The sequence below is a fragment of the Leucoraja erinacea genome, chromosome 19 (assembly GCF_028641065.1).
Source record: "Leucoraja erinacea ecotype New England chromosome 19, Leri_hhj_1, whole genome shotgun sequence".
Lineage (NCBI taxonomy): Eukaryota > Metazoa > Chordata > Chondrichthyes > Rajiformes > Rajidae > Leucoraja > Leucoraja erinaceus.
The window spans coordinates 13,139,239-13,165,599 of NC_073395.1; the positions used below are offsets into that span (position 1 = coordinate 13,139,239).

The 26,361-nt window shown below is 44.7% G+C and overlaps 1 protein-coding gene across 1 annotated transcript in view; it reads right to left on the reverse strand.

The window, feature by feature from the left end:
- Positions 1-755: 755 nt before the first annotated feature.
- The window catches only part of LOC129706547 (fibrillin-1-like), a 78,719-nt gene continuing 53,113 nt past the window's right edge, over positions 756-26,361 (reverse strand). Inside the window, exons 31-44 of the mRNA XM_055650910.1 lie at positions 24,892-25,078; positions 23,587-23,751; positions 21,507-21,747; positions 20,497-20,576; positions 18,798-18,930; positions 17,915-18,115; positions 15,522-15,629; positions 13,131-13,241; positions 10,005-10,352; positions 8,926-9,009; positions 8,061-8,096; positions 3,241-3,279; positions 2,283-2,329; positions 756-1,098 (exon numbers count right to left, since the gene is read on the reverse strand). Of these exons, the coding sequence (XP_055506885.1) occupies positions 1,088-1,098; positions 2,283-2,329; positions 3,241-3,279; positions 8,061-8,096; positions 8,926-9,009; positions 10,005-10,352; positions 13,131-13,241; positions 15,522-15,629; positions 17,915-18,115; positions 18,798-18,930; positions 20,497-20,576; positions 21,507-21,747; positions 23,587-23,751; positions 24,892-25,078 (1,791 nt within the window). The 3' untranslated portion in view covers positions 756-1,087. The remainder of the gene's footprint in view (positions 1,099-2,282; positions 2,330-3,240; positions 3,280-8,060; positions 8,097-8,925; positions 9,010-10,004; positions 10,353-13,130; positions 13,242-15,521; positions 15,630-17,914; positions 18,116-18,797; positions 18,931-20,496; positions 20,577-21,506; positions 21,748-23,586; positions 23,752-24,891; positions 25,079-26,361) is intronic.

Sequence of the window (26,361 nt, forward strand, 5' to 3'; positions counted from 1 at the left end):
TCTGTAGAATTCTCTGCCTCAGATGGAGGTCGGTTCTCTGGAAACTTTCAAGAAAGAACTAGATAGGGCTCTTGAAGATAGCGGAGTCAGCGGATTTGGGGAGAAGGCAGGAACGGGGTACTGATTGTGGATGATCTGCCATGATCACATTGAATGGCGGTGCTGGCTTGAAGAGCCGTATGGCCTACTCCTGCACCTGTTGTCTATTGTCTATTGTAGCAGTACAGCTGCTGCCTTACAGTGCCAAATCCTGGCTATGGGCGCTGTCTGCATGGAGTTTGTATGTTCTCCCCGTGACCGCATGGGTTATCTCCGGGCGCTCTAGTTGCCTCCCACACTCCAAAGACATACATACAGGTTTGTTGGGTAATCGACATCAGTAAAATTGTAAATTGTCCCTAATATGAAGGACAGTGCTACTATACGGGGTGATCGCTGGATGGTGCGGACTCGGTGGGCCAACCAGCGACTTCTACATGCTAACGCTATCCTACACACACTAGGGACAATTTACAATTTTACCAAATAAAATTAACCTGCAAACCTGTACGCCTGTGGAATGTGGGAGGAAACTGAAGATCCCGGAGAAAACCTACGCGGTCACAGGGAGACTGTACTGACAGCACCCATAGTCAGGGTCGAACCCGGGTCCCTGGTGCTGTAAGACAGCAAATATACTGTTTCTTTGCTTTGAACCACTGTATGAATGCACTTGGTGTGTTGCCCCCCGAGAACCATCTTCTCGAAGCAAACAATTAGTAGGTTGGCAAAACAATTTTTAATGGAATTAAAAGGCTGCACACCATTGTCAGAAATGTTCCAATATATACAGCAAAATACAAACTCTAATCATCCCTTGACAGGGCAGTCAACATCTCTACCCTTTGAGCAAGTTCACTTTGGATGTCATTTCTTGCTACTGCAATGACCATGAGTACATCAGGTCCTGGTTTCCCCATTTAGTCGCTGTGTAGCACTTATTTGAAGACAAAATTGCTGAAGTAATGCTGTTCCGTCCTGTTTTCAACTGCCCAGGATCAGTAGATGTCACACAGATTTCACCTTGAATGGAAACTTGGAACAACGCTCAATAATTACCTAGAAATGGAGAAGATGAACATGATTTCAGCGGGCAAATGGGGAGAGTGGGACAGAGAGATGGGCTGCTTGTATTTGCAAATTTTATGATTCATCTCAATATTTTGATGCTGGAATCTAGCACACAATTTTGCCCCATTAGCAAATATAAATGGAACAGTCATCAAGGGAAGGAGATGGTGATCGACTTCAGGAAGTGAAGCAGTACACATGCTGCGGTTTGCATTGACAGCGCCGAAGTAGAGATGGGTGAAATCTTCAACTTTCTAAGTGTAAATATCAGCGGCAACTTGTCCTGGACCACCCACATTGATACAATGGCCGAGAAAGCAAAACCAACGGCTCTAAAGATGCGATGTAGAAAGCATTTTATCAGGGTGGATCACAGCATGGTTTGGGAACAGCTCCATCCAAGACTGCAATCAATTGCAGAATATTATGGACGCACCCCAGACCACCACACAAACCAAACCTCCCTTCCATTGACTCCATTTATACCTCACGCTGTCTTGACAAGGCCTACAGCATAATCAAGGACCTCTTCTCCCTTCTCCCACAAGGCAAAAGCTACAGAAGTATGAAAACTCAACATGTCCAGATTGAGGGACTGTTCCCAGCTGTTATCTTCCTACCGACAACGAGAGACCAGTCCTGAGCTATTATCTACCTCATTGGGGACCCTTGGACTATCTTTGATCGGACTTTACTGGATTTTATCTTGCACTAAACATTATTCACATTATTCCCTTTATTAGGTAATTATACACTGGATGGCTCCATTGTAATCATGTACTGCCTCTCTGCTGGCTGGTGAGCACGCAACAAAAGCTCACTGTACCTCGGTACACGTGACAATAAACTCAACTCAAACCCAGTCAGTAAATTCTGGTGATGTTTGTGGCTGATTTCTAGTGGCAATGCTCAGCGCAGATCTGAGAACACGGCCTGCTGTGGGAACAGGAGTAACATTGCAGACCGCAATGGATGATCTATTGTTCTGCTCGTATTGAGCGTAATTGTTTAGAATGGATCTAAAGGTCGTCCAGAGAGCAGCTCTAAGAAAAGACTCAAAGTTAATTACTGACAATTCTCCAATCTCCTTACACCATGTTCTGCCCTCTGACATTTATTAACTCTGCAAAGCCACCAAACAAAACACAAAAAATGAAATCAAACATACTCACTGATATCACCTGACATTGGTGAAGTGGATGAAACAGGTTGAATAATTCTGTGGAAGTAAAATATAATTTAGACTACATCCACTCTTGGCTCGCACAAAGTATCAGAGCTACTGGTAGACATAAAGTTGAGTGTAAGGTATTGGCCAACAACTTTGTGAGGGAGCCTATTGTTCTATTATTGAAATATGGACTTTATTCTAACGAATACACTTCAATGCATTCTGACCATCCATTGACTCTATTTCTGGTGTTTTTGGTGAATATTCTCCCCAAAACCTGGTGACAATGGTCGAATAGATTCTACAAATGCATCTTGCAGCAGGGCAATTTATCAACAGGGTGGTTTGATGAGAAACATGCACTAATGGATATGACTGCCCCGCTAACAAAGACTGTGGATCTTGTTCATACTCGAGATCCCTTCCAGCACAGGGAACCCAAAACATCTGACACAAATGCTGGAGTAACTCAGCGGTTTAGGCAGCATCTCTAGAGAGAAAGAATAGGTAATGTTTTGGATCGAGACCCTTCTTCAGACTGAGCGGCCTGAAATGTCACCCATTCCTTCTCTCCAAAAATGCTGCCTATCCCGCTGAGATACTCCAGCATTTGTGTCTATCTTCGGTGTAAATCAGCATTTGCAGTTCCTTCCTACACATCAGACAAGGGGACTTCCCTCCATTACAAGTGAACGCACTAGATCATGCAATGTTAGGAGCTCTCTATTGCAGGAGAATCCATCAGATCATGCAAGGTGATCCTCTCCATCGCAGGGGGACACAGTACATTGCACAGAAGCAGAGCGTGCTATATCAGGCAAGAGAGACATTAGTGGGAACACAACATTTCACAGACTCGGTGGACCGGAGATCCTGTTTCCAAACCGTATCTCTAAAGTCTAAATGGGCGATACATTTTGGGTGGCTGGTAAGTAGATATTTCATTTCAAATGCTGTACCTGTTGTTAGACTGAGTGTACCTTCCTGATGATCGGCTCCTGAAACAAGAATAAAAGCTCTGTGTGGATATTGACCGGGTGAGTGGGTGAGAATCTTTCAGCACATTTTCCCACAACAGGCAACATTCCATATCAGGCAACTGAACCATCCGACCACAACTAGAGAGCAGTCCTGAACGTCTATAGCTCATTGGTCACCCTCAGACTATATTTGATCGGGCTTTACCTTGCACTAAACGTTGTTCCCTTATCTGAAGAAGGGTCTCGACCCGAAACGTCGCCCATTAATTCTCCCCAGAGATGCTGAGTTACTCCAGCGTTTTATGTCTACCTTCGATTTAAACCAACATCTGCAGTTCTTTCCTACACCTTCCCTTATCATGTATCTATACGTTGTAAATTGCTTGATTGTAATCATGTATTGTCTTTCCACTGACTGGATAGCATGTAACAAAAGCATTTCAGTACACATGACAATAAACAAAGCTGACACACATGCCCTTTGACCATGGGGATTATCTTGCTCAGCCCCCACGACGTGGAAAGGAGTACTCAATACTGGCCTGCCCGAGCCCCGACGTTCTGGCCATCAGAGTGCCAGAAGTAATCATAAGTGATAGGAACAGAATTAGGCCATTCGGCCCATCAAGTCTACTCCGCCATTCAATCTATCTTTCCCTCTCAACTCCATTCTCCTCCCTTCTCTCCATAACCCCTGATGACATGTACTGGATTTATATGCCATTTATTAATTTACATTTATTGTGTACCAGATATGATGTGGACCAGTGAAATTCTTACTTGTTGCAGCTTTACAGGCATAGCAGGAACAATAAATATACAATATATTATCAGCAAACTGTTAGTAAACTCGACCACGATGGTGCAAAAACCTACATAACGATTGCTCATTATAAAACACTGCTTTTTCCAAAACTATTTCAGGTTTCAGGAAGTCATGATGCAGCTCTGTAAGCCTTTGGTTAGGCCTCATTTGGTGTATTGTACGCAGGTTTGGTTGGCCCATCACAGGAAGGTCGTGGAGGCATTGGAAAGAGTGCTAAGGAGGTTTACCAGAATGCTGCCTGGTTCAGAGGTTTGGATTGAGTTCTCTCAAACATCAGAGATTGATAGAGGGGAGAAGGTATACAAAATTGCTGGAGAAACTATAAGGGTGCAGCAGCATCTATGAGCGAAGACCCAAATACAAGGGGGCAACGTTTAGAAACCCTTCTTCAGACCTTTTTTCCAGGGGGGGAGAGGAAGGAAACACTAGAGGGCGCAGAGGGGGGAAGGAGGAGACAGGGGTTAAGGAAGGGGATGGAGATGTGCAAAATTGGGAGATTTAACGTTTTTGCCATCAGGATGCAAACAGAGCGGAATATGGGAGCTGGAACACACTGTCGGGGTGGTCACTCTGGCAATGGAGGAGACCCGATAGAGGGCGTTTAAGAGGAGCGGCAGTTGAAGTGCTTAGATGCCGGGATGTGGTGGGAATAGAAGGACTGAATCGGAGGTGTTCGGCGAAATATCGGCAGATGAGGTCTCCCCGATGTAGAAAGGGGAGACTTGATAGAAGTTCGACAATTATAAACAGTGTGTGCTGTACTGTTCTATGTTCCAAGTACAACAGGGTAGGGTTCCCATGTTCTATTTCCAGATGGATTGTGTGTTTGACATTGCGTGACTTTAAGCAATGGTTATAGGGATACGATAGTGGAGGCTTCTAGATAGATGCATGGATGTGTTGGGAATAGAAGGATATGAATCGTGTATAGGCAGATGAGGTCAGTTTAAATGGCATCATGTTCGACACAAACATTGTGTGCTGTACTGTTCAATGTTCTAAGTACAACAGGGAGGGTTCCCGTGTTCTATTTCCAGGATCTGTATTATATTGCACTTTAAGCAATGGTTATAGGGGGAGGACAGAAGGGATTAAATAACTAAACGAGGGACATACAGTACTGTAGCAACGGCACGGGGCTGGTCATGGTACAAGGAAAGAGACAAAATGTGTGGAAATGCTGTAAATGAAAAAAAAAAACACCTTCCACTCCTGTTCATTAAACTGATTACTGGTCCCCACTTTTCATACTTCTGCCCTTGTTACATCTCTACCGTTTCCCATTTCTGATGGGAGGTCATGAATCCTGTTTCTCTCTCCACAAACGCTGCCTGACCTGATGAGTATTTACTACATTTTCTGATTTTTCTCCTGGCTTTGCAGCATCTGCAGGATTTTGCTGCTGTTTCAAAGTTTGGAATTCAGGTGGCCAGAACCTGCATCATATCCTGGTGGCCAGAGCCTGCATCATATCCCTACAGCAGCTGCTGTAACATGAGGGTGCACTGTAATTATTTCTCATTTTGCATGTAATGGGTGCGGGCGCCAGTGGTGCTTCTGCCTCACGGCATCAGAGACCCGGGTTTGATCCTGACCACAGGTGCTGTCAGTGTGGAGTTTGCACGTTCTCCCTGTGACCACGTGAGTTGCCTTTGGGTTCTCCAGTTTCCTCCCACATCCCAAAGACGGACGGGTTTGCAGGTTATTTGGCTCTGTAATTTTGCCCCTAATGCAAAAGTGTATAGCATAAAACTATTGTGATCGATGGTCGGCATGGACTCAGTGGGCCGAAGGGCTTGTATCCATGCTGTATCTCTAACTAAACAGGATGCACTATATTCAGTCTCCTACTACCCAGAGCAAGGAGGGGCTCCCCATTTTCCTCAACCTCCAGCGTTTACATTCAAAGGCTCATCTTCCACAATGTCCACAGTGTCAACGAGATGCCAACAGCTGATATTGGCAACCTCTTCGTTCAGCCTTCTTCTGCAACTCCCTGCTCTGTTCTCCTATATTTCACACCGCTGCTCAGTCCATGCACATTCCCTTGCAATCACAAGGGGTGCAATTTGCAACATCTTCCCATTCAGCTCTTCCCTCCTCACAATCCATCATGACCTAAACTCTCCTTCCCAACGAAGCACCGAATCACTTCCACTTCTAACGATTTACTGTACAGCAGTCAGTGCTCACACTGTGCTCTCCTCTACTACAGAGAAACTAAATGCAGTGTGGACAAGCATTTCGTAGAACACCTCTTTCTGGCTTGGAAGAGTGAGTTAGAGCTTCCAGCTGCCTGACATTTTAATTCCCTGCTCTACTCCCCATCTGACCTTCCTATCCTTGCTTCCTACCCTGTTTCAATGAACCCAATGCAAATATTGATTCACAACCCTCTACTGCCCTCTCTCTGTTGCTTGTCAACACACTCAGCAGGTCAGGCAGCATCGACTGAAAGAGGAACAGTTAACGTTTCACGTCACAGAGCAAAAATTAGGTTGCAGAGAAGGTGGGGGAGGGTGATGGTGGGATGATGGTGGGTTCCTTTGGTGAGGTGAAGTAATGTAGCTGAGGCAACTGCTTGAGGCATTCAGGGAATGAGCACCTCAGTAGCTAAATGCTGAAGAAAACACTCGCCATCAGTTCGAGCACATTAACAATTAGCGTTAACATTGCCCAATCTGATGCATAGGAAGGAACTGCAGATACTGGCTTACAATGAAGATAGACACAAAATGCTGGAGTAACTCGGTGGGACAGGCAACATCTCTGGATAGAAGGAATGGGTGACGTTTTGGTTCAAGACCTTTCTTTAGAAGATCTGAAGAAGGGTCTCAACCTCAAACGTCACCCATTCCTTCTCTCCACAGATGCTGCCCATCCCGCTGAGTTACTCCAGCATTTTGGGTCTGTTGCCAGTCTGAAGTTGCCTAGTCATCTTTCCCAATGTCAGCAGGCTATCCATAAAAAATAGAGAGAAAAATATTGCCCCGTGCACACAAGTTCTTCTTGGTTTAATAAAAGTGAATCGCAAGAATATAAAAGGAAGTTAATGTTTCAGATTAGAGTTTCCTCACCAACACTTGGAAAAGAGGGAGCAATCATTTTGAGTTGCAGAGAGGGTGATGAAGGAATGGATAGGACAAAGGGAATAACTATGGGAGGGTGAGGCCAGTGTCACCTTGCGCCTGTTCAACAAAGTTCGTAGGTTGTGTTCAAAGGCTACAGTTTATGTGAATGGAAGGAAGTGTGTGGTACATGACCAAGTCAAGTCAAGTCAAGAGAGTTTATTGTCATATGTCCCAGATAGGACAATGAAATTCTTGCTTTGCATCAGCACAACGGAATATCGTAGGCACGAATACAGAACACATCATATCAGTGTGTCCATACACCATTATATAAATATATACACACATCAATAAATAAGCAGATAAAGTGCAAATAAACAGATAATGGTCTATTAGTGTTTAGAGATTTGTTTCAGTTGAGTTTAATAGCCTGTGTTTAAGAAGGAACTGCAGATGCTGGAGAATCCAAGGTACACAAAAAAGCTGGAGAAACTCAGCGGGTGCAGCAGCATCTATGGAGCGAAGGAAATAGGCAACGTTTCGGGCCGAAACCCTTCTTCAGAGTTTAATAGCCTGATGGCTGTGGGGAAGCAGCTATTTCTGAACCTCGATGTTGCAGTCTTCAGGCTCCTGCGTGTACATGCTTGTGTACCAGTGGGTACACAAGCATGCCAGATAATCACCAGATGCTCCACGATATACTGCACATGGATGTTTCTGGCTGATTTGCCAACGAGCTAAAAAATAGTCACCTGGAAATAATTGCTGATGTAATCTCGTCCCGATTAAATTGAATTTTGTGAGAGCTTCCCATCAAAAACAGACACAAATGGGTCCAAATTCTAAAGTTTTCTTCAATAGAGAGCAATTTAATTTTCTTCAATAGAAAACAGTCTAATTACCTTACTGATTCAACCAAGCTAGCTGCGTCACTGTACCTGAAGGACAAGGGAAAATACAACACTTTAGAGCAAAAATCAGTGTAACAAGAGATGAGGCATAACAAAGCCTGCAGTTGCTGATCACCTTATTTACATTTACTCAGAATTGAGGAAGGTTGGCCATCACTCTGTGGATGCATATTCACACATTAGCTCTCACATTAAGCCTGTATGTCTCAGAAGCTGAAAGGTAACTGACCATCCTCCCAACAATTAGAGAGCAGTCCAAAATTACTGTCTACCTTACTGTAGTTCCTCGGACAAACTTTAATCAGACATTATCTTGCACCAAATCTTATTTCCTTATGATACACAAAAAAGCTGGAGAAACTCAGCGGGTGCAGCAGCATCTATGGAGCGAAGGAGATAGGCAACATTTCGGGCCGAAACCCTTCTTCAGACGGGTTCCCTTCTTATTTCCTTATGATAAGGTTCCAGCTGAAGGGAGTGTCTGACTTGGATACAAACCTGCAGGGAATAGTGTTCCTGCTGCCCTATAATCATTGATGGCTTAGATTGCAGGGCTGGAAGGTACTGTCAGAGGACTATAGCAGGGTAATGCAAAGCATTGTAGAATACACTCAACTCCCTTCTCACCCCTCCAGATAAAATCATACAGTATGGTTAGTTTTAATAATTTAGAGATACAGTGCGGAAACAGGCCCTTCGGCCCACCACGTCCGTGCCAACCAGTGATCCCCTACACATTAACACCACCCTACACACACTAGCGACAATTTTTACATTTACACCAGGCCAATTATCGTTCAAACCTGTACGTCTTTGGAGTGGTGATCAAACAAACGAGTCTGGTCAGTCTGCGTACCTGTTGGTAGATAGTGCTGAAATCGTTCCTACTGATCCATCCTCTTCCAGCTCGGTCTGAACTGACCGACTCTGCACCATCCTTCTGGTGAGCGGAAATATTATTAGAGGTATACAAGGTTATGAGAGGCACAGTTAGGGTAGACAATACGGAACTGTAACCCAGAGAGGAGATATGTAAAACTAGTGGGTAGTGAGTGAATGTAAGGGGTTTGAGGCTCAGAGACGATCAGAGAAAGAGTATGTTTCACTCAGTGGTTGGAATCTGGAATGGACTGCTTGAGAAGGTAGTCACCAAGAGACATCTCCTTTTATGTTACCACCTTAAGCTCTAAGGCTCTGAGCAAAGTGTTGGCAAGTAGGATTAGCATAGTTGAATACTTGATGTACAACTCCCATCTACCCATGTTCAATCCTGACCTCTAGTGTTGACAATCTGGAGTTTGTACACTCTCCCCACTTTATGCTCCTGTTTCCTCCCACATCCCGAGGTTAAGGAAGATAGACACAAAATGCTGGAGCAACTCAGCAGGTCAGGTAGCATCTCTGGTGAAAAGGAATAGGTGACATTTCAGGTCAGAACCCTTCTTTATACGATGTTGGTAGGGGTTGATTGGCTTCTGTAAATTACTGTAAATTAGTGTGCAGACAGGTTGCAGAATTAGTGGGAGCTAATGGGAAATATTTAGTTTAGAGACACAGCATGGAAACAGGCTCTTCACCCACCGAGTCCACACCGACCAGCGATCCCCGGTACTATACTATGTACTAGGGACAATTTACAATTTTTACTGAAGCCAATTAACCTACACACCTGCACATCTTTAGAAAGTGGGAGGAAACCGATGCACCCGGGGAAAACCCACGCGGTCACGGGGAGAACGTGCAAACTCCGTATAGACAGCACCTATGGTCAGGATCGAACCCGGGTCTCTGACGTTGTGAGGTAGCAGCGCTACCCGCTGCACCACTGTGTAGCCCAAATATGGGGAAATAAAATGGGTTAGTGCTTTGTGTTCAGCATGGACTCAATGGGCTGTTTCTGTGACGGATGTCTCTATGACTACATCTACCACAGACCTGTTGCCGATGGGAGCTTCTAAACCAGTCGGAGGTATTCCATGCAGTGTTGCTGTAGTGTGGACCGATCGAGTCTCTGCTGATCCCGTCTTGATCGTTTCAGTCTGGGTTGACTCAGTCTTAGTTGATCCTTTCCATACCTGCAGGGTCTGAGTCGGTCTCTTCAATACAGATCCAACCTGACTCGATCCATCCTGAACTGATTCAGTCCGACCCAAACCATTCCATACTGATGCATTCCAAGCCGATCCAGGCCGAGATGATCCAGTCAGAACCTTTCCATTCCATATCCATCCAGGCCCTGCCATTCCAGTGTGACCCAGCTGATTCTGACCTAAACCACTGGGGCTGAAAGGAGACATTGAACTCTGTGTGACCCAGTGAAAACTGCTCAATGTTATCCCACAGTGAAAAACAAATTCCAATACAAACTAGTTAAGTGTCAGCTGTAACTAGACAGTGGCATTCCAGAAACTGAGTCGGAAAGTTATAGGATTGCATCTACACAGAGGATATGGGTGCACAGCTTTAGTGCAGGACCAAGCGAGTTACAGCACTGTCTGCGATCTGAGATGGAGGCAAGAAATCTTAACTAGTATCAGGTTGAATGTGTAAGAAGATTCAGGTTCAGATTCAGATTCAATTTTAATTGTCATTGCCAGTGTACAGTACAGAGACAACGAAATGCATTTAGCATCTCCCTGGAAGAGTGACATAGCAAATGATTTGAATAAATAATAATAAGTGTCGGGGGGGGTGGTGATTGGCAGTCACCGAGGTACGTTGTTGAGTAGAGTGACAGCCGCAGGGAAGAAGCTGTTCCTGGACCTGCTGGTTCGGCAATGGAGAGACCTGTAGCGCCTCCCGGATGGTAGGAGGGTAAACAGTTCTTGGTTGGGGTGAGAGCAGTCCTTGGCGATGCTGAGCGCCCTCCGCAGACAACGCTTGCTTTGGACAGACTCGATGGAGGGGAGCGAGGAACCGGTGATGTGTTGGGCAATTTTCTCGGTCGGAGATAGAGCAGTTGCCATACCATACTGTGATACTGTGATAGAAGGAACTGCAGATGCTGGATTAAACCGAAGATAGACACAAAATGCTGGAGTAACTCTCCACATCCACTCTATCCAGGCCTTTTACTATTCAGTAGATTTCAATGGGGTTCCCCCTCATCCTTTTAAACTCCAGCCAGTACAGACCCAGTGCCATCAAACGCTCATCATATGTTAACCCAACCATCCCATCATCCGCATTAACCTCCTCCAGACCCTCTCCAAGGCCAGCACATCCTCGGACACGATAGTCCAAACACGGTGCGTAGAACAAGGAGAACAAAGCAATCATGTTGAACTTTAAATACTGACTGGGCAAGTCAAATTACCACTAATAAGGCAGAGGATAACTTCATGAGAAATATATAAGTCTTTTTCAATCAATATATTGAGGAACCAACTGGAAAGAATGCCATTTTGGATTAACGGAATTAGAAGTTAGATTAGAAAGAAGCTATGCATAGGATTTTTTGAGGGGATTTCCAACCCCTGTCCACTGGGGGTATGGAGGTCTGATCCCAGGGGAGGAGATGGATTAAGATGGAGACTCCATTCAAGATGAAGACGATGGATAAAATGGATGGCTCTGAGGCTGCCAGGGTCCTGCCCTTGGTGGCACGGTGGCGCAGCGGTAGAGTTGCAGAGCCGGAGTCCCGGGTTCGATCCCGACTACGGGCGCTGTCTGTCCGAGTTTGTACATTCTCCCCGTGACCGCGTGGGTTTTCTCCGAGATCTCCAGTTTCCTCCAACATTCCAAAGAGGTACACGTATGTAGGTTAATTGGTGTATGTTCATTGACGTGGCTATATTCATATAGTTCATTGGCTATATTTAAGAGGGAGTTAGATGTGGCCCTTGTGGCTAAAGGTATCAGGGGGTATGGAGAGAAGGCAGGTATAGGATACTGAGTTGGATGATCTGCCATGATCATATTGAATGGTGGTGCAGGCTCGAAGGGCTAAATGGCCTACTCCTGCACCTATTTTCTATGTCTATGTGTAGATTGTCCCGAGTGTGTGTAGGGGCAATGTTAATGTGCGGGGATCGCTGGTTGGTGCAGACCCGGTAGGCCAAAGTGCCTGTTTCCATGCTGTATCTCCAAACTAAACTAAACCAAATGGGATTGAGAGGGAAAGATAGATCAGCAATGATTGAATGGCAGAGTAGACTCGGTGGGCTGAATGGCCTGATTCCGCTCCTATGACTTATGACTTATGAAACGTCACCCATCCTTTTTTGTCCCGCTGAGTTACTCCAGCAATTTTGTGTCTATCTTTCCCCTCCCCTCTTGCCAGTTTTCCCAGCTACTGTTAAATGCAGTCTTGTAATGAGACTGTAAATCCCAGTGGATTCAAACCTTCATAACCAGAGGCAGGGACACACAATTAATGTAGGCTCTCATCCAATAACAAATAGCACTTATAACTCACAAATAATTAGAAACCTGTCACAATTTTTGACAACCTGATTTATATAATTCTCTTGCACCACAACTACTATTTGGCAGCTAATAAATGACTATGTTTTATCCCCTTTGCTGAATGTAGGCCGGACTCAAACTAATACTGGCTTTAGACTGTTGCGTTTCCTTGCCTCCCGTTATTGACTCTCACAAAACCTATGGAACATCTTCAGCAGCAGTGGGACTGAGAAGTGAGATGTGAGGCATGGCATTATAATGGGAGTGTTCCCTCCAGGATGATACAAGAAACTGCAGTTGCCGGTTTACAAAATAAAAAACCACACAAAGTGCTGGAGTAACTCAACGGCTCAGGCAAAATCTCTGGAGAACATGGGTAGGTGACTCTTCATGTCGAGACATTTCTACAGAATGGACCCCCTCTATAGCCGATTCTCGATGGCTTAGATCCTGCTAGAGCCCTTAATGTATATTTTCATCATAAGGGCACCCTACTTGATTTCCACATGGATGTGCAGTGGCCACAGATATAAAGCAAATCCATTCAATTCATCACATCAACTGCAACTAGCTTTGAAGAAAGTAGTTGGGAGAAACGACAGCCCGGCAAGTACAGAATAAATGCATGTCACCAGTTAAGAGGAGGGTCTGTACCTCTTCTGGAATTCCAGGTGTTCAGAGGCTGCAGAGTCAGAGAGGGTGCTGTATGACAGGTGATCAGAGGCCTTCCCTTGTGTGGGTGGCAACCCCCCTTCTGTGTAAACACTGCAAAGGAAAGAAAGTTCAAAGAGCGAATACTCTCTTTCATTTAATGCTTATTTTATTCACATTTTAATGCAATTCATGTCCCTCTCAGGAAGGTGAGTTCTCTAATGATGATCTTTCTCTTCCAACCTACAAACTCTGCACATGCTGTCCAAACAGATCAGAACTATAATACATACACTGTACAACTCTGGCCACATTTGCCTTCTGACTTTAGGTGGAAGAACTCATTGGAATGAGTCAGTAAGGATGAGGCACAAATGTAGGCCCAGAGACTGCTCTCTGACATTGTCCCAGTTCAGTCCATGTCTCAGCCTCTCTATATCCCTTTCATCAGGGAGTTAGATGTGGCCCTTTGTCCGTGCTACGGGGATCAGGGGGTATGGAGAGAAGGCAGGTACGGGATACTGAGTTGGATGATCAGCCATGATCATATTGAATGGCGGTGCAGGCTCTAAAAGGTCCCTTAATTCCGAATGTTGCCTACTCCTCCAGTGGGAAAAGCTTATCCCGTAATTTCTATTTTAAAGACCTCTATCATCATTGCCTCTCCCTTTTCTTTCTCTGTAACGTAGCTGCTTTGTAAATCTCCTCGCCTCCATCTTATTTTTACCTCTTGTTCTCCCACCTTGTTTTTAACATTACATCCCAACTTCTATACTCAATGCTCTGATTTATAAAGGCCAGCACACCAAAAGCTTTCTTTATCTACATTTCCACTTCCAGGGACTGTGCACAGTTATTCCCAGATCCCTCTGTTCACCTGCATTCTTCAATTCCCTACCATTTACCATGTACGTCCTATTTTGATTTGTCCTGCCAAGATGTAGCACCTTTCATCATCATTGCCTCTCCCATTTCTTCTTACTCTTTGCATTGCCTCCATCTTATTTTTCGCTTGTTCTCCCATTGTCTGACTGTGACAAGTGGTATCATGTCTGATCATGTACACTGTGGATGGCTCGATTGTAATCAGGTATTGTCTTTCTGCTGAAGAGAGACACAAAATGGATGTTCATCCCCCACCAGGAAGGCCTTAAAGCTCTCAGTTTCCGTCTTGACCGCAGAACCAGCCAGTTTCATAGAAACATAGAAAATAGGTGCAGGAGGTGGCCATTCGGTCCTTCGAGCCAGCACCGCCATTCATTGCCATCATGGCTGATCGTCCCCAATCAATAGCCCGTGCCTGTCTTCTCCCCATATCCCTTGATTCCACTAGCCCCCTAGAGCTCTATCTAACTCTCTCTTAAATCCATCCAGTGACTTGGCCTCCACTGCCCTCTGTGGCAGGGAATTCCACAAATTCACAACTCTCTGGGTGAAAAAGTTTTTTCTCACCTCAGTCTAAAATGGCTTCCCCTTTATTCTAAGATTCCCTCTACCAATACTCTCCTCAGCCTAGCGGAGCTGGTCCTTGCTCCCAACAACTTCCCCTTTGATTCTTTCCTCTTCCTCCAAATCCAAGGCATACATTTTGTGGCTATCTTCAATGTAAACCAGCATCTGTGGATCCTTCCTATACCCATTGTCCTTCTGCTGACTGATTAACACGCAACAAAAGTGTCTCGGTACACCTGACAATAAACTAAACTATACTGCTTAACCAAAATCAACTGTCCCCTCTAACCCAACTGTTCATGTGTTTCCATGCTAGAGTCATCGAAACAGGCCCTTTGGTCCATCATGTCCATGCTGACCGTCAATACTACTCCCATTTACCAACTCATGATCCATAGCTTTCTATGCCTCAGTAATTGAAGTGCTTTCCAAAATACTCTTTGGATGTTGTGAGAGCATTTCCCATCATCATCCATTGTGTTCCCGATTCCAACCCCTTCCTGGATGAAAAAGGTCTTCCTTTGTCCCATTCTAAGCTTCCTACCCCTTCATCTAAACCTAGTTTTAGATACCTCCATTATGGGAAACATTTCTGATTGTCCATGTCCCTTATAATTTTATATGTATCTATCTGCCAGATCCTCTCTCAGCCTCTCTCTTCCACTCCAAGGAAAGAAAACCTATCCCATTCTATGTCTTCATAACTGGCATGTTCCACCCCAGGCAACATTTGATATTCTTCCTTTACAAAATAGTGGGATCATTTTTGTAATCATTTTCCCTTAGATCCCCTCTGCTCGCTCCCTGTAACGTGCTTTGTTTCTGTCAAAAAAAGGCCCAAGTATTTATGCTTTCTTTATATATACCTGTTCTCATTGTTATCAAGACAGGGCTCGGTGGGTCTGGGCAGGATCCACCACTGATGCAGAGGACGGCACCTACCTCTTCTGAATTGTCAGGTCTTTCTCTGAGGGCACCGTGGCACAATTGAACGACAGATGATTGGAGTGTATTCCTTGAGTTATTGGCAGTCCCTTCTCTTCGTAACCGCTGGAGATAAAAACAAATTGCATGCTTCCTTATACAGTACCTCAATTATTTTCCTGACAACATTTTAGTGTTTCTTATTCAGATCTTATTTCTCTCTCACAAACATTGTGCAAATAGCCATTTGCTTCAGCAAGGGAGTCAGCCATGAAGACACCACAGGCTGTTTACTCTTGGCTGTCATAGAGACATACAGCATGGAAACAGGCCCTTTGGCCCAACTAGCCCACACCGACCAGCATGTCCCATCTAAACTAGTCCCACCTTCCTAGACTATATCCCTCTAAACATCCCTTCAATGTACGTCTAAATGTCTTTGAAACTTTGTGTTAGTATGTGATAGATTGTGTTTAACAAATTATTAGATGGATGGAGGATATGAAAGCATGAACTACTCGATCAATCAGGTTGAAATCAGCCCGATTTGGATAAAGACCGGCACAAGGAACTGCAGATGCCAGTTTAAAAAAAAGGATAAAGTCCTGGAGTAACGCAGCAAGTCAGGCAGCATATTTGGAGAACATGGATAGGTGATGTATCTGGTCGGGATACTTCCTTAGACTGACAATAAAGAATATAGGATAAGGCAATTGTGGTGTTCATGCCTCGTACCTTGCCTTAATTAATGCAACCACCAGGTCAGCTAAAGGGATGGTAATTACTGGATAATAGGAACAAAAGTAACAATGCTCAAGAGGTTTGCCACCACTCAGGATAATATAGCCCTCGTGACTTAGGGTGGCACGGTGGCGCAGTGGTAGAGTTGCTGCTGTACACCCGGGTTCGATCCTGACTACGGGTTCGATCGTGCTTGTCTGTATGGAGTTTGTACACCTCCCTGTAACCTGTGTGGGTTTTCTCTGGGGGCACTGGTTTCCTCCCACACTCCAAAGACATACAGGCTTGCAGGCCAATTGGCTGGGTATGATTGTAAATTGCTCCTAGTGTGTAGGATGGTATTAGTGTAAGAGGGGATTGCTGGCCAGCATGGACTCGATGGGCCAAAAGGCCTGTTTCCGCGCTGTATCTCTAAACCAAACAAAAAAAGTGGCACCCCATCTACCAACACACCCTGCACACTCCCTCCAGCATCAGGATGCCATCTATGATGTGCAGGACAAAGGTGTCTTTGGAAGACCTGTCCTGGTAAATTTCACACCTGGGTTAGATTGCTTGGGCAGCAATCACATACAAAGCACCATAGGTAGTGCTCTATTTTGTGTGGCGGTACACACTGGTACAGTGTACGTGCACTGCTAAAAACTAGATGTTCAAATCTGTTTAAGTTTCATTTGATTTTATACTTTTTAGTTATTAGTTTATTAAATTAGAAGTTGATTGGTCACAGACACACACAGAGTCTCTTGCCCAGAGTAGGGGGTTTGAGAACCAGGGGACATAGGTTTAAGGTGAGGGGGGAAAGTTTTGATAGGAACCTCAGGTGTCACCTTTATACACAAAGGGTGGTGGGTGAATGGAACGAGCCGCCGAAGGTGGTAGTTGAGGATGATTCTATCGCAATATTGAAGAAACATTTAGACAGGTACATGGATAGGACAGGTGTGGTGAGATTTGGGCCAAACGTGGGCAGGCGACAATGAAAGACGAGCCACACCCTGGCCACTCTCTCTTCTCCTCTGTCTCATCAGGCAAAAGGTATAGAAGTGTAAGAAGGTACACCTCCAGATTCAAGGACAGTTTCGTCCCAGCTATTATCAGGCAACGTAACCATCCCACCACAACTAGAGAGCAGTCCCAAACTACCATCTACCTCATTGGAGACGTTATTCTCTTATGTATCTGTACACTGCGGATGGCTGGATTGTAATGCTGTATTGTCTTTCTGCTGACTGTTTAGCACGCACCAAAAGCTTTTCACTGTACCTCAGTACACGTGACAATAGACTAATCTAAACTAAATTGGATGGGATTAGTGTAGATGGGACATGTTTGTCAGCGTGGGCAAGTTGGGTCTTTTTCCTCGCTGTATGACCATGACTCTAAGATCAAAACAGAAGATGAGGTAAATTGATTGAAAAAAAGGTGATCAATATAGTAATTGTTTTGCATATTGGCACATTTTGTGTGCTAAAAAAGCACTGAGCTTAGATGTCTAGAGTGTGGAATTTGGTAGCTGATGATATTGTCCTGGAACCGTATATTTGTGAATTTATAACATTTGTGGTCAAAAGTTAACCCTGTCTCGAGGGGAGAATCTTATGCGATTATCTGCAAAAGAAACGTTGAGCGAAGAAGAGTTTTACACCAGACATGTGCATTGACAGCACCTGATATATTGCGGACTTTTCCAGGAATGAGAAATATTGTCCTCGTTGGAACATTGGTCCTGGGGATGGAGAAAGAACAAGGCGTTGTTGCCTTTCTGGCTTTCCTGCCTTCCACCGGCTGCTGCGAACAGGTTGGCTCTGCGCATATCTTTCTTAAAATGGGTGTCGTATCCCATCCAGTGATTCCACATTATTCCAGTCCTGCTTCAGATTAACATTTTAAGAAAAATAAAAACAGCATTGAGAATTCAAAATCATAAATCATTCGGTCATACAAATAACAGAACGGTTGCTCAGGATGACGATATTTGGAACATTGGCTAGTGATTGCTCCTCCAATTTTCTATTCTTTTCTTCAATCGTCTTACGTATGAGGGTTACTTTTAGTATTTATGCTTAGAAATGACGCCTCTTGCATATAGACTGAATGGGCTCTTCTGTACTAACCTGGGGGGGGGGGGGGGGGGGGGGGGGGGGGGGGGGGGATTGTGCTTGTGTATGGTGATAGTCTTGCTGAGTTGTATGCAAAAAATGCCTCACCACTCTAGTCTGAATTTTGAAGTTCTGACCAGCGACGTGAAATACAGCAAGATGTTCTCAGCTTTGGGAAGTGTGGTAATGAGACCTTGTGGTGATCGAAGAGAAGTTACTGGACAGAGAACTGATGGACTTAAGCCCTCCCTTCACCACCTCCAGTTTAAATTCCATTTGGAATATTTTGGAGGGCCAAGAAACCAAGAACCAACACCAGCTTTGGATCATCCTAAACTCCGCAGCAAAAATTCCTGATTAACTCCGCCACCACTTCCCTGTGCATGGAGCAGTTGTTTCGCTGGCCTGGGTGGTGGGGCAACTGACTTCAGTTATATTCTTCTCTACAAACCTCTTCCTCCTGTAGCAGCACATAAGGAGAAGACCGAGGAACAGGAGGCAGAGGAGACACAGTAACACAACTGTGATGACGATCATCCCTGCAGAACGATGCCAGTTGTCTTGCAGTTCTTGGTATGGAGTGCCTGGAGTGAGACAGAACATCATGGTCAGGCAGGGGAGCCAGAACAGGGAAGAAAAAGGCACTGGAAAGGCACTAGCATCTACCCGACAAAAATTGAGACACAAGAAACTGTAATGCTAATTTTATTTTACACAGAGCAAAAATTCAAAGTGCTGGAGGAACTCGGTGGGTCAGGCAGCACTGATGGAGGGCATGGACAGACAATATTTTGGGTCGGGACCGTCCTACAGACTGATGGTGTGGGGGGGAGAAAGAGAGTCAGAAATGAGGTAAAGACTGGCACCTGGTTTGCGGTTTGGGGGATGGGTGGGTGATTGGTAGATGACTCCATCTGCCAATCACTTACCTCCCTCCCACCCCCTCCCCAAAAAACGTATACTCTATCACGTCAGGCTTTACCCCATTCCCACCTCTTTTTTCAACCTCTCCCCCCCACTCCCACTCCATCAGTCTCGACCTGAAATGCCATCTGCCCATTGCCTCCATAGATGCTGCCTGACCCGCTGAGTTCCTCCAGCAATTTGTTTTTGTTTCTCATTGTGAAAAATTGTCCAGGTACGTCATGCTCTCAAACTGCAGAATTACTCTGGAGTCACTCGACTTGCGAACCATCAGCAATGTGATGGAAGCGACCTTCGACAATGCTACTCACAATCATCTGCTCAGGTCTTCCATCGGGTTTTCACCAGGACTATTTGACTCCTGACCTCAAAGCCTTGGTCCTTCTCTTTTTTACCTTCGATTACATGTTTGGAGTTGTTCCTTCACGTGCACATGGTCATAATTTGCGTTGGAAACCCTTTCGTCAAATTTCCTTGTGATTATACCCTTGTTTCTCCACTGTTCCTGTTTCCTGCTGATATCCTATTTCTAATCTGCATGAAACCAGTCAAGGAAAGCAAAGGGAGTTGTCCGATGGGTAATGACAGGAACCATTTCAATCAAATGAGATGTTTGCTGCTTCTTTCAGTTTCTTGATTGCCCAGAGGAATCAAATGAGCAATGTCTATCAGAGCCACTGATTTCCTGATGTTGCTACTGGCATCCAGGGAGATTGATTGAAGGATAAACCATGTTCATTTTCAGTAGCCTTTGTGACAACATTTGCATGCTGACAAACTGTACAGGAACTATTTATAAAACCCATTCACCAGCAATCAGCCTTCAAGGCAATCTATTTTGGGGCCTGTTGCAATGTCACTGCAAAGTAAGGTAATGAATGGTGCAAGGCTCAGCACAAGCCAAGCCATCAGGATGAAGGTACAGGAGCCTGGAACCTGTAACATCCAGCTTCACCCCTACAGCCATTCGGCTATTAAGCATTACCACCTCAAATCAGCACTGAACTACATGGACTATTATTGTAATTATTGCACTATTATTGTTTGATTTTGTTTACAGTGTACTATATTTACATATTCTGTTGTGCTGCTGCAAGTAAGAATTTCATTGTTCTATCTGGGACATAAGATAATCAAACACTCTTAATTCTTGACTCTCTTTTTTCCCTGCCACTCACTCATGAACCTTTTGGAGACTTGATTTGTTTTTTTGATTTGGCCGTTACCTGGTTTGGTCCTGAACGTTTCCGACCAGTCACTGCTCAAGATCTCTCCTTTATGTTGGTCAGCTAGAACGTACTTGATTCTGTGGAAGTCAAAGATGTAAGTCAGACTCATTTCCCCGAATCCCAGCTAAAACTGATGCTGAATTAAGCTTTCGCGGAGTAATAGAGTCATACAGCATGGAAGCTGGCCCTTCAGCCCAACACATCCATGCTGACCACGATGCCCAGCTAAACAAGTCCTCTTTCCTTGTGTTTGACCCATATGCATCAAAACCGGTCGTATCCATGTGTCTGTCCAATTTCCTTTCAAATGTTGTTATTGCATCTGCCTCAACCCAGGCAGGAGAATGGCGTTGGAGAGGGAACACATGATTTAATGGTGGAGTAGACTTGAAGGACAGAATGGCCTAATTCTGCTCCTATGACTTATGAATTACGATAGACGGCAAAATTGCAACCATTTATTTTTGTTTTAAACCGTATGAACTATTTTTTAAGAGCACACGCTCAATTGCCAATTAGCCCCCATCTACTGCAAGGTACACTGGAGGCAGGTCTACTTTTATTGGGATGTCCATTAAAACTTTATTGCAGTGAAAACTGGATTCATCGGAGGTGGTCCTGGAGGGGAGGATGCTCCTCAAACTGCGGAGCATCCTGGACAATACAGCTCACCCCCTCCACGACACACACTGGTCAACCTAATGAGCACCTTCAGCAACAGACTGGTCGCACCAAGATGCAGTACAGAACGCCACAGGAGATCCTTCTTCCCTGTAGGTGTACAACCCCTCCCCCTTTTGTCGTGCGGTGGACTGACGACCACCGCCAAAGTTTGCACATCCCCGATCCTTTCCACTCGTCACTTTAATTTCATGTTTCATGTACCTTGTGTTTTATGATGTTGGCAGATCAATTTCCCAATCCGGGATAAATAAAGTTCTATCGTATCGTATTACGTCGCGTCGTAACGTATCCTATCATGTCGTCACGGTCAGAGTAGAGCTCACCTGTAGGGTGTGTTGGGCTGCAGAGGACGATCACAAATCACTTTATTCGGGGGGCATGCGGTGTTGGAGCCAATGGCATAGTACCACATGGGCTGGGAGGCTCGTTCATACTTCCTTCCCTGGCAGTGGTAGATGGAGAAATGTTGCTGTGCAAGATACAGATGTTGCTTCTCGGTGCCGGTGTGATTGTAGAGCTCGCCAAATACGCTCAGAGGCAGGAGGATGAAATTCTCAGAGGCAGCTGGAAATGGGATTTACCAAAGGTGTGGGTTATTACTTTAGACTTTAACCTTTTATGGTGAGAATATTTTGGAATATTGTGGAAAAAGTGTGAGTAATTTTGGGCACCATATCTGAGGATGGATGTGCTGGTTCTGGAGAGGGTCCAGAGGAGGTTTACAAGAATGATCCCAGAAATGAGTAGTTTAACCTATAATGAACCTTTGTCGGCACTGGGCCTGCACTCGCTGGAGTTTAAAGGAATGAGGGGGAACCTCATTGAATCGTACAGAATAGTGAAAGGCTAGTATAGAGTGGATGTGGAGAGGATGTTTCCACTAGTGGGAGAGTCTAGGACTAGAGGTCACAGCCTCAGAATTAAAGGGCATTCTTTTAGGAAGGAGGTGAGGATGAATTTCTTTAGTCAGGGGGTGATGAATCTGTGGAATTCTTTGCCACAGAAGGCCTAGGAAGCAAAGTCAGTGGATATATTTAAGGCAGATATAGATAGATTCTTGATTAGTACATGTGTCAGAGATTATGGGGAGAAGGTATGAGAATGGGGTTAGGAGGGAGAGATAGATCAGCCATGATTGAATACCAGAGTGGGCGATGAGCCAAATGTCCTAATTCTGCTCCTATCACACGATCTTATTATCTTTAGAGATACAGCGCAGAAACAGGCCCTTCAGCCCATCGAGTCAGTGCCAACCAGCGATCACCCCGTGTGGTCCCATTAACATCTTTTACAGCTGTAACATGATGACTCAATTGCTGTACTCAGTCGGAAAAAGAGTCACAGCCTGAAATATCATCTATCCATGTTCTCCTGAGAAGACAGAGGTACTTGACCCAGAGAGCGACTCCAGCACTCTGTGTCCACTTTTGTAAACCAGCACCTGCAGTTCCTTGTTTCTGCATTTCATTGTTCCACTGCAAAATCTCAAGTTATGTCTATTTTGAAGAAGTTCTCCTCCTCTTTCCGATCAGTCTGAAGAAGAGTCCCGACCCGAAACGTTACCTATCCATGTTCTCCTGAGATGCTTCCTGACCCGCTGAGTTACTCCAGCACACTGCGTCTTCTCCTGTACTCAGTACCCTTACTGATGAGGGCAACTGAGCTAAACACCAACTTCACCACCCTGTCCAAATGTCTACCCCTAGATCTCTCTGCTCTAAAACATTCTCCAGTTCCCCACATTTACTGTGTAAGAGCTGTCCTAGTTTGACTCAACAAAATGCCTCAACTCACTCTTGTCTGAGCTAAATTCCATCTGCTAGTCCTTGGTCCACCTCCCTTGATGTAGATCCTTTTGTGAACATACATAACCTTCCGCTTCACTGCCATACCACCAACGATGGTCTAATCTGCAAATTTACTCATTACTTTAACTACACTGTCATCCAGATTATTAATACTGATGGGAAACAGCAATGGACCCACCACAGATCCCTGCGGCAAACCATTAGTCCCAACCTCTAAGCAGAAAAAATACCATCCACTATCACCCTCTGACTCCTTCCACCAGGCCAATTTTGAATGCTCACCCTGAATGCTAAATGGTTGATGGAGGACCATTTTAACTGAATGTAGAGAGATCCGTTTTAATCGACAGTGGGGCAATTAAAATTGACCAGTATTAATGATAAATGGCACCATATTGGAAAAAATGTCATCCTCTCATCTTGCTGGAAGCCAAAGAAAACTTCAAAATGGATCCTAGGTTAATTACACTACAGTGCTGTTCCATTCAATCCTTCCTAATATTGAATGAGTTCAGTGCAACTGATGTGGAAACATAACCACTTGTGGAAAAACCTCAAAGCTGATAAACAATAGATGGAAGAATTAACAACATACCTTTGTCGTTTGCAACGACGATGTAGATGGAGAGGTGACCAGATGTGGCATTCAGCTGTTTTGCAGCTGCATCAAATACTCCACACTCTGGAAGTTGCAAGAAGATGCTCGATGCCCTGAGCGAGAGATCCTCGCTGACGAGTAATCTTGGCTTTATTTTCAGCGCTAAAAGTTGGAAAAAGGTCAATATAGAACGAACCTAATACCTTTGTCAACCTCATGTTGTCCCACAGCAACAAGGCAGTCGTTGTACATTGCAATCACGTATTGTCTTTCTGCTGACTAGATAGCACGCAACAAAAGCTTTTTTCACCGCAGTACACGTGGCAATAACATAAAGATAAATAGGAAGAGGTTGAGTAGGCTGGGACTCTATTCCTTGGAGCGCAGGAGGATGAGGGGTGATCTTATAGAGGTGCATAAGATCATGAGCGGAATAGATTGGGTAGATGCACAGAGTCTCTTGCCCAGTGAGGACCAGAGGATAGAGGTTTAAGGTGAAGGGGAAAAGATTATATAGGAATCTGAGGGGTAACCTTTTCACACAAAGGGTGGTGGGTGTATGGAACAAGCTGCCAGAGAGGTAGTTGAGGCTGGGACTATCCCAATGTTCAAGAAGCAGTTAGGACAGGTTTGGAGGGATATGGACCAAATGCTGGCAGGTGGGACTTGTGTAGCTGGGACATGTTGGCCGGTGTGGGCAGGTTTGGGGGAAGGGCATGTTGTAACACTGTATCACTGTGACTATAAATTGATCAGACCAAATATTTTACATGTTGATCGAAGTAGATTATTGACCAGGGTACTTGGGGAAACTTCTCGGATCTTTTCATACAGAGTGTCATTTGTAAGCACAAGAGGTGCAGATGAAAGATGCACCTCTACCGCAAGGCTGGAGGGTGATGAGTGGGAAAACTAAGGCTACAAGTGCTGGGATATGATAAGTAGTGAAGGTGATAATGAAAACCATTTAATGGAGAGGTGGACAAATGGAATCAGATGGAGAAGAGATCTTGTGGGCAGTAGAAGGATGGGACCAGGAGGGTTAGGGATGACAATAGCTTTGTAAAATTGTTCCTTGTGTGTGTGCAGGATAATGTTAGTGTGCGAGGATCGCTGGTCAACGTGGACTCGGTGGGCCGAAGGGGCCTGTTTCCACGCTATAACTCTAAACTAAACTATATCAGAATTAAAGTATGTCCTTTCAATATATATTTAAATAACGGCCACCCACCATTTTAGTATTTATTGGCTTCATGACACATTTCTAACCTGTGAGGGTTTTTCAGGAATTTTGGACCTTGCCTGTTTCATGTTGGGGTAGTTCCCTCAGTCTGACAGAGAGCTTCTCACTGGTTTCTCCTTCACCCTGACTGTTCACCGCAGACACGCGGATGTCATATTTCTGCTGGGGATCCAGATCTTGCAGGTAAATAAAGGTCGAATCGGTTGTGTATTGCACAGGCAGCGAATCATTAGTCTGGACATCCACCTGTTTAACGAAGAGTTGATCACCTTGATCAGTAAACATCTGAAAATGGCTATCACTGTGGCAATAATTTCAATACATACTTGGATTACAAAGAAGAAGACCCGAGTTGATGACCATTCTTTCAGTCTTCTTCGGCTTCTGCTCATCAGTTGCATGATGTCCAGATGTCATGACGGAGAACTCATTAAGGGGGGCAGGGTGGCACAGCGGTAGATTTGTTGCCGTACAGCGCCAGAGTTAAATCCTGATCGGGTGCAGTCTGTATGGAGTTTGTACCTTCACCCCGTGATCTGCGTAGGTTTCCTCCCACACTCCAAAGATGTACAGGTTTGTTAGCTTGGTAAAATTGTAAATTGTCCCTAGAGTGTGTAGGATAGTGTTAGTGTGTGGGGATTGCTGATCGGTGCGGACCAGGTGGGCCTGATTCCATGCTGTATCTCTAAACTAACCTAAACTTAAAAAACTAAACTCTAAGTTCACCAGTACACTCCAATGTCATTTAGTGTCTTGAACATCTTTCCAACATTAAAGGCCCAATCTAACTGCAAATTGTTCTTCCAGGAAGGCTTAGTTTAGTTTAGTTTAATTTAGAGATACAGTGCGGAAACAAGCCCTACAGCCCACTGAGTCCGTGGGATAATCACCCCAAACACTAAAACTATCCTACACATTTGGGACTATTTACAATTTTACCAAGCCAATTAGCCTACAAACCTGCACGTCTTTAGAGTGTGGGAGGAGATTGGAGCTCCCAAGGAAAACCCACGCAGGTCATGTGGAGAACGTACAAACTCCGTACAGACATCACCCATAGCCAGGATTGGACAGGTTGGGCAGAGAACCAAGAGGGACCAACATGACTCTAATTAGTACTTTTGTACTTTGTTGGCACCGGAAACGTGGCAGCTCTTGGTATACTTTGCGTATCACATGCAAAAACAAAGAATTTCACTGTACCTAGATACGTAATAATAAAGTAACATTGAATCAGCATTGAATCAACAGAGTTGAGACACAAAATTCTCAAACTGAATGTGCCATTTTTGCCTCCAACGTTCTTGACAATCTGATCATATCTGAGCACTCATCCAATTCTGATCAAACTAGTTTCCTGCAAGGATTACTAAAGATGGAATGCTGTCCCGCATCTCCATTCCCTGTAGATTTTGGGAACGAGCTGGATTTACCCTTCCTCCCTCCCTCTGCACATCATCCGTCCTCTGACTCCCCGTGTCTATTGACCAAAGATGATGTAGGATGAAGATGCCAACATAGAATGAAGA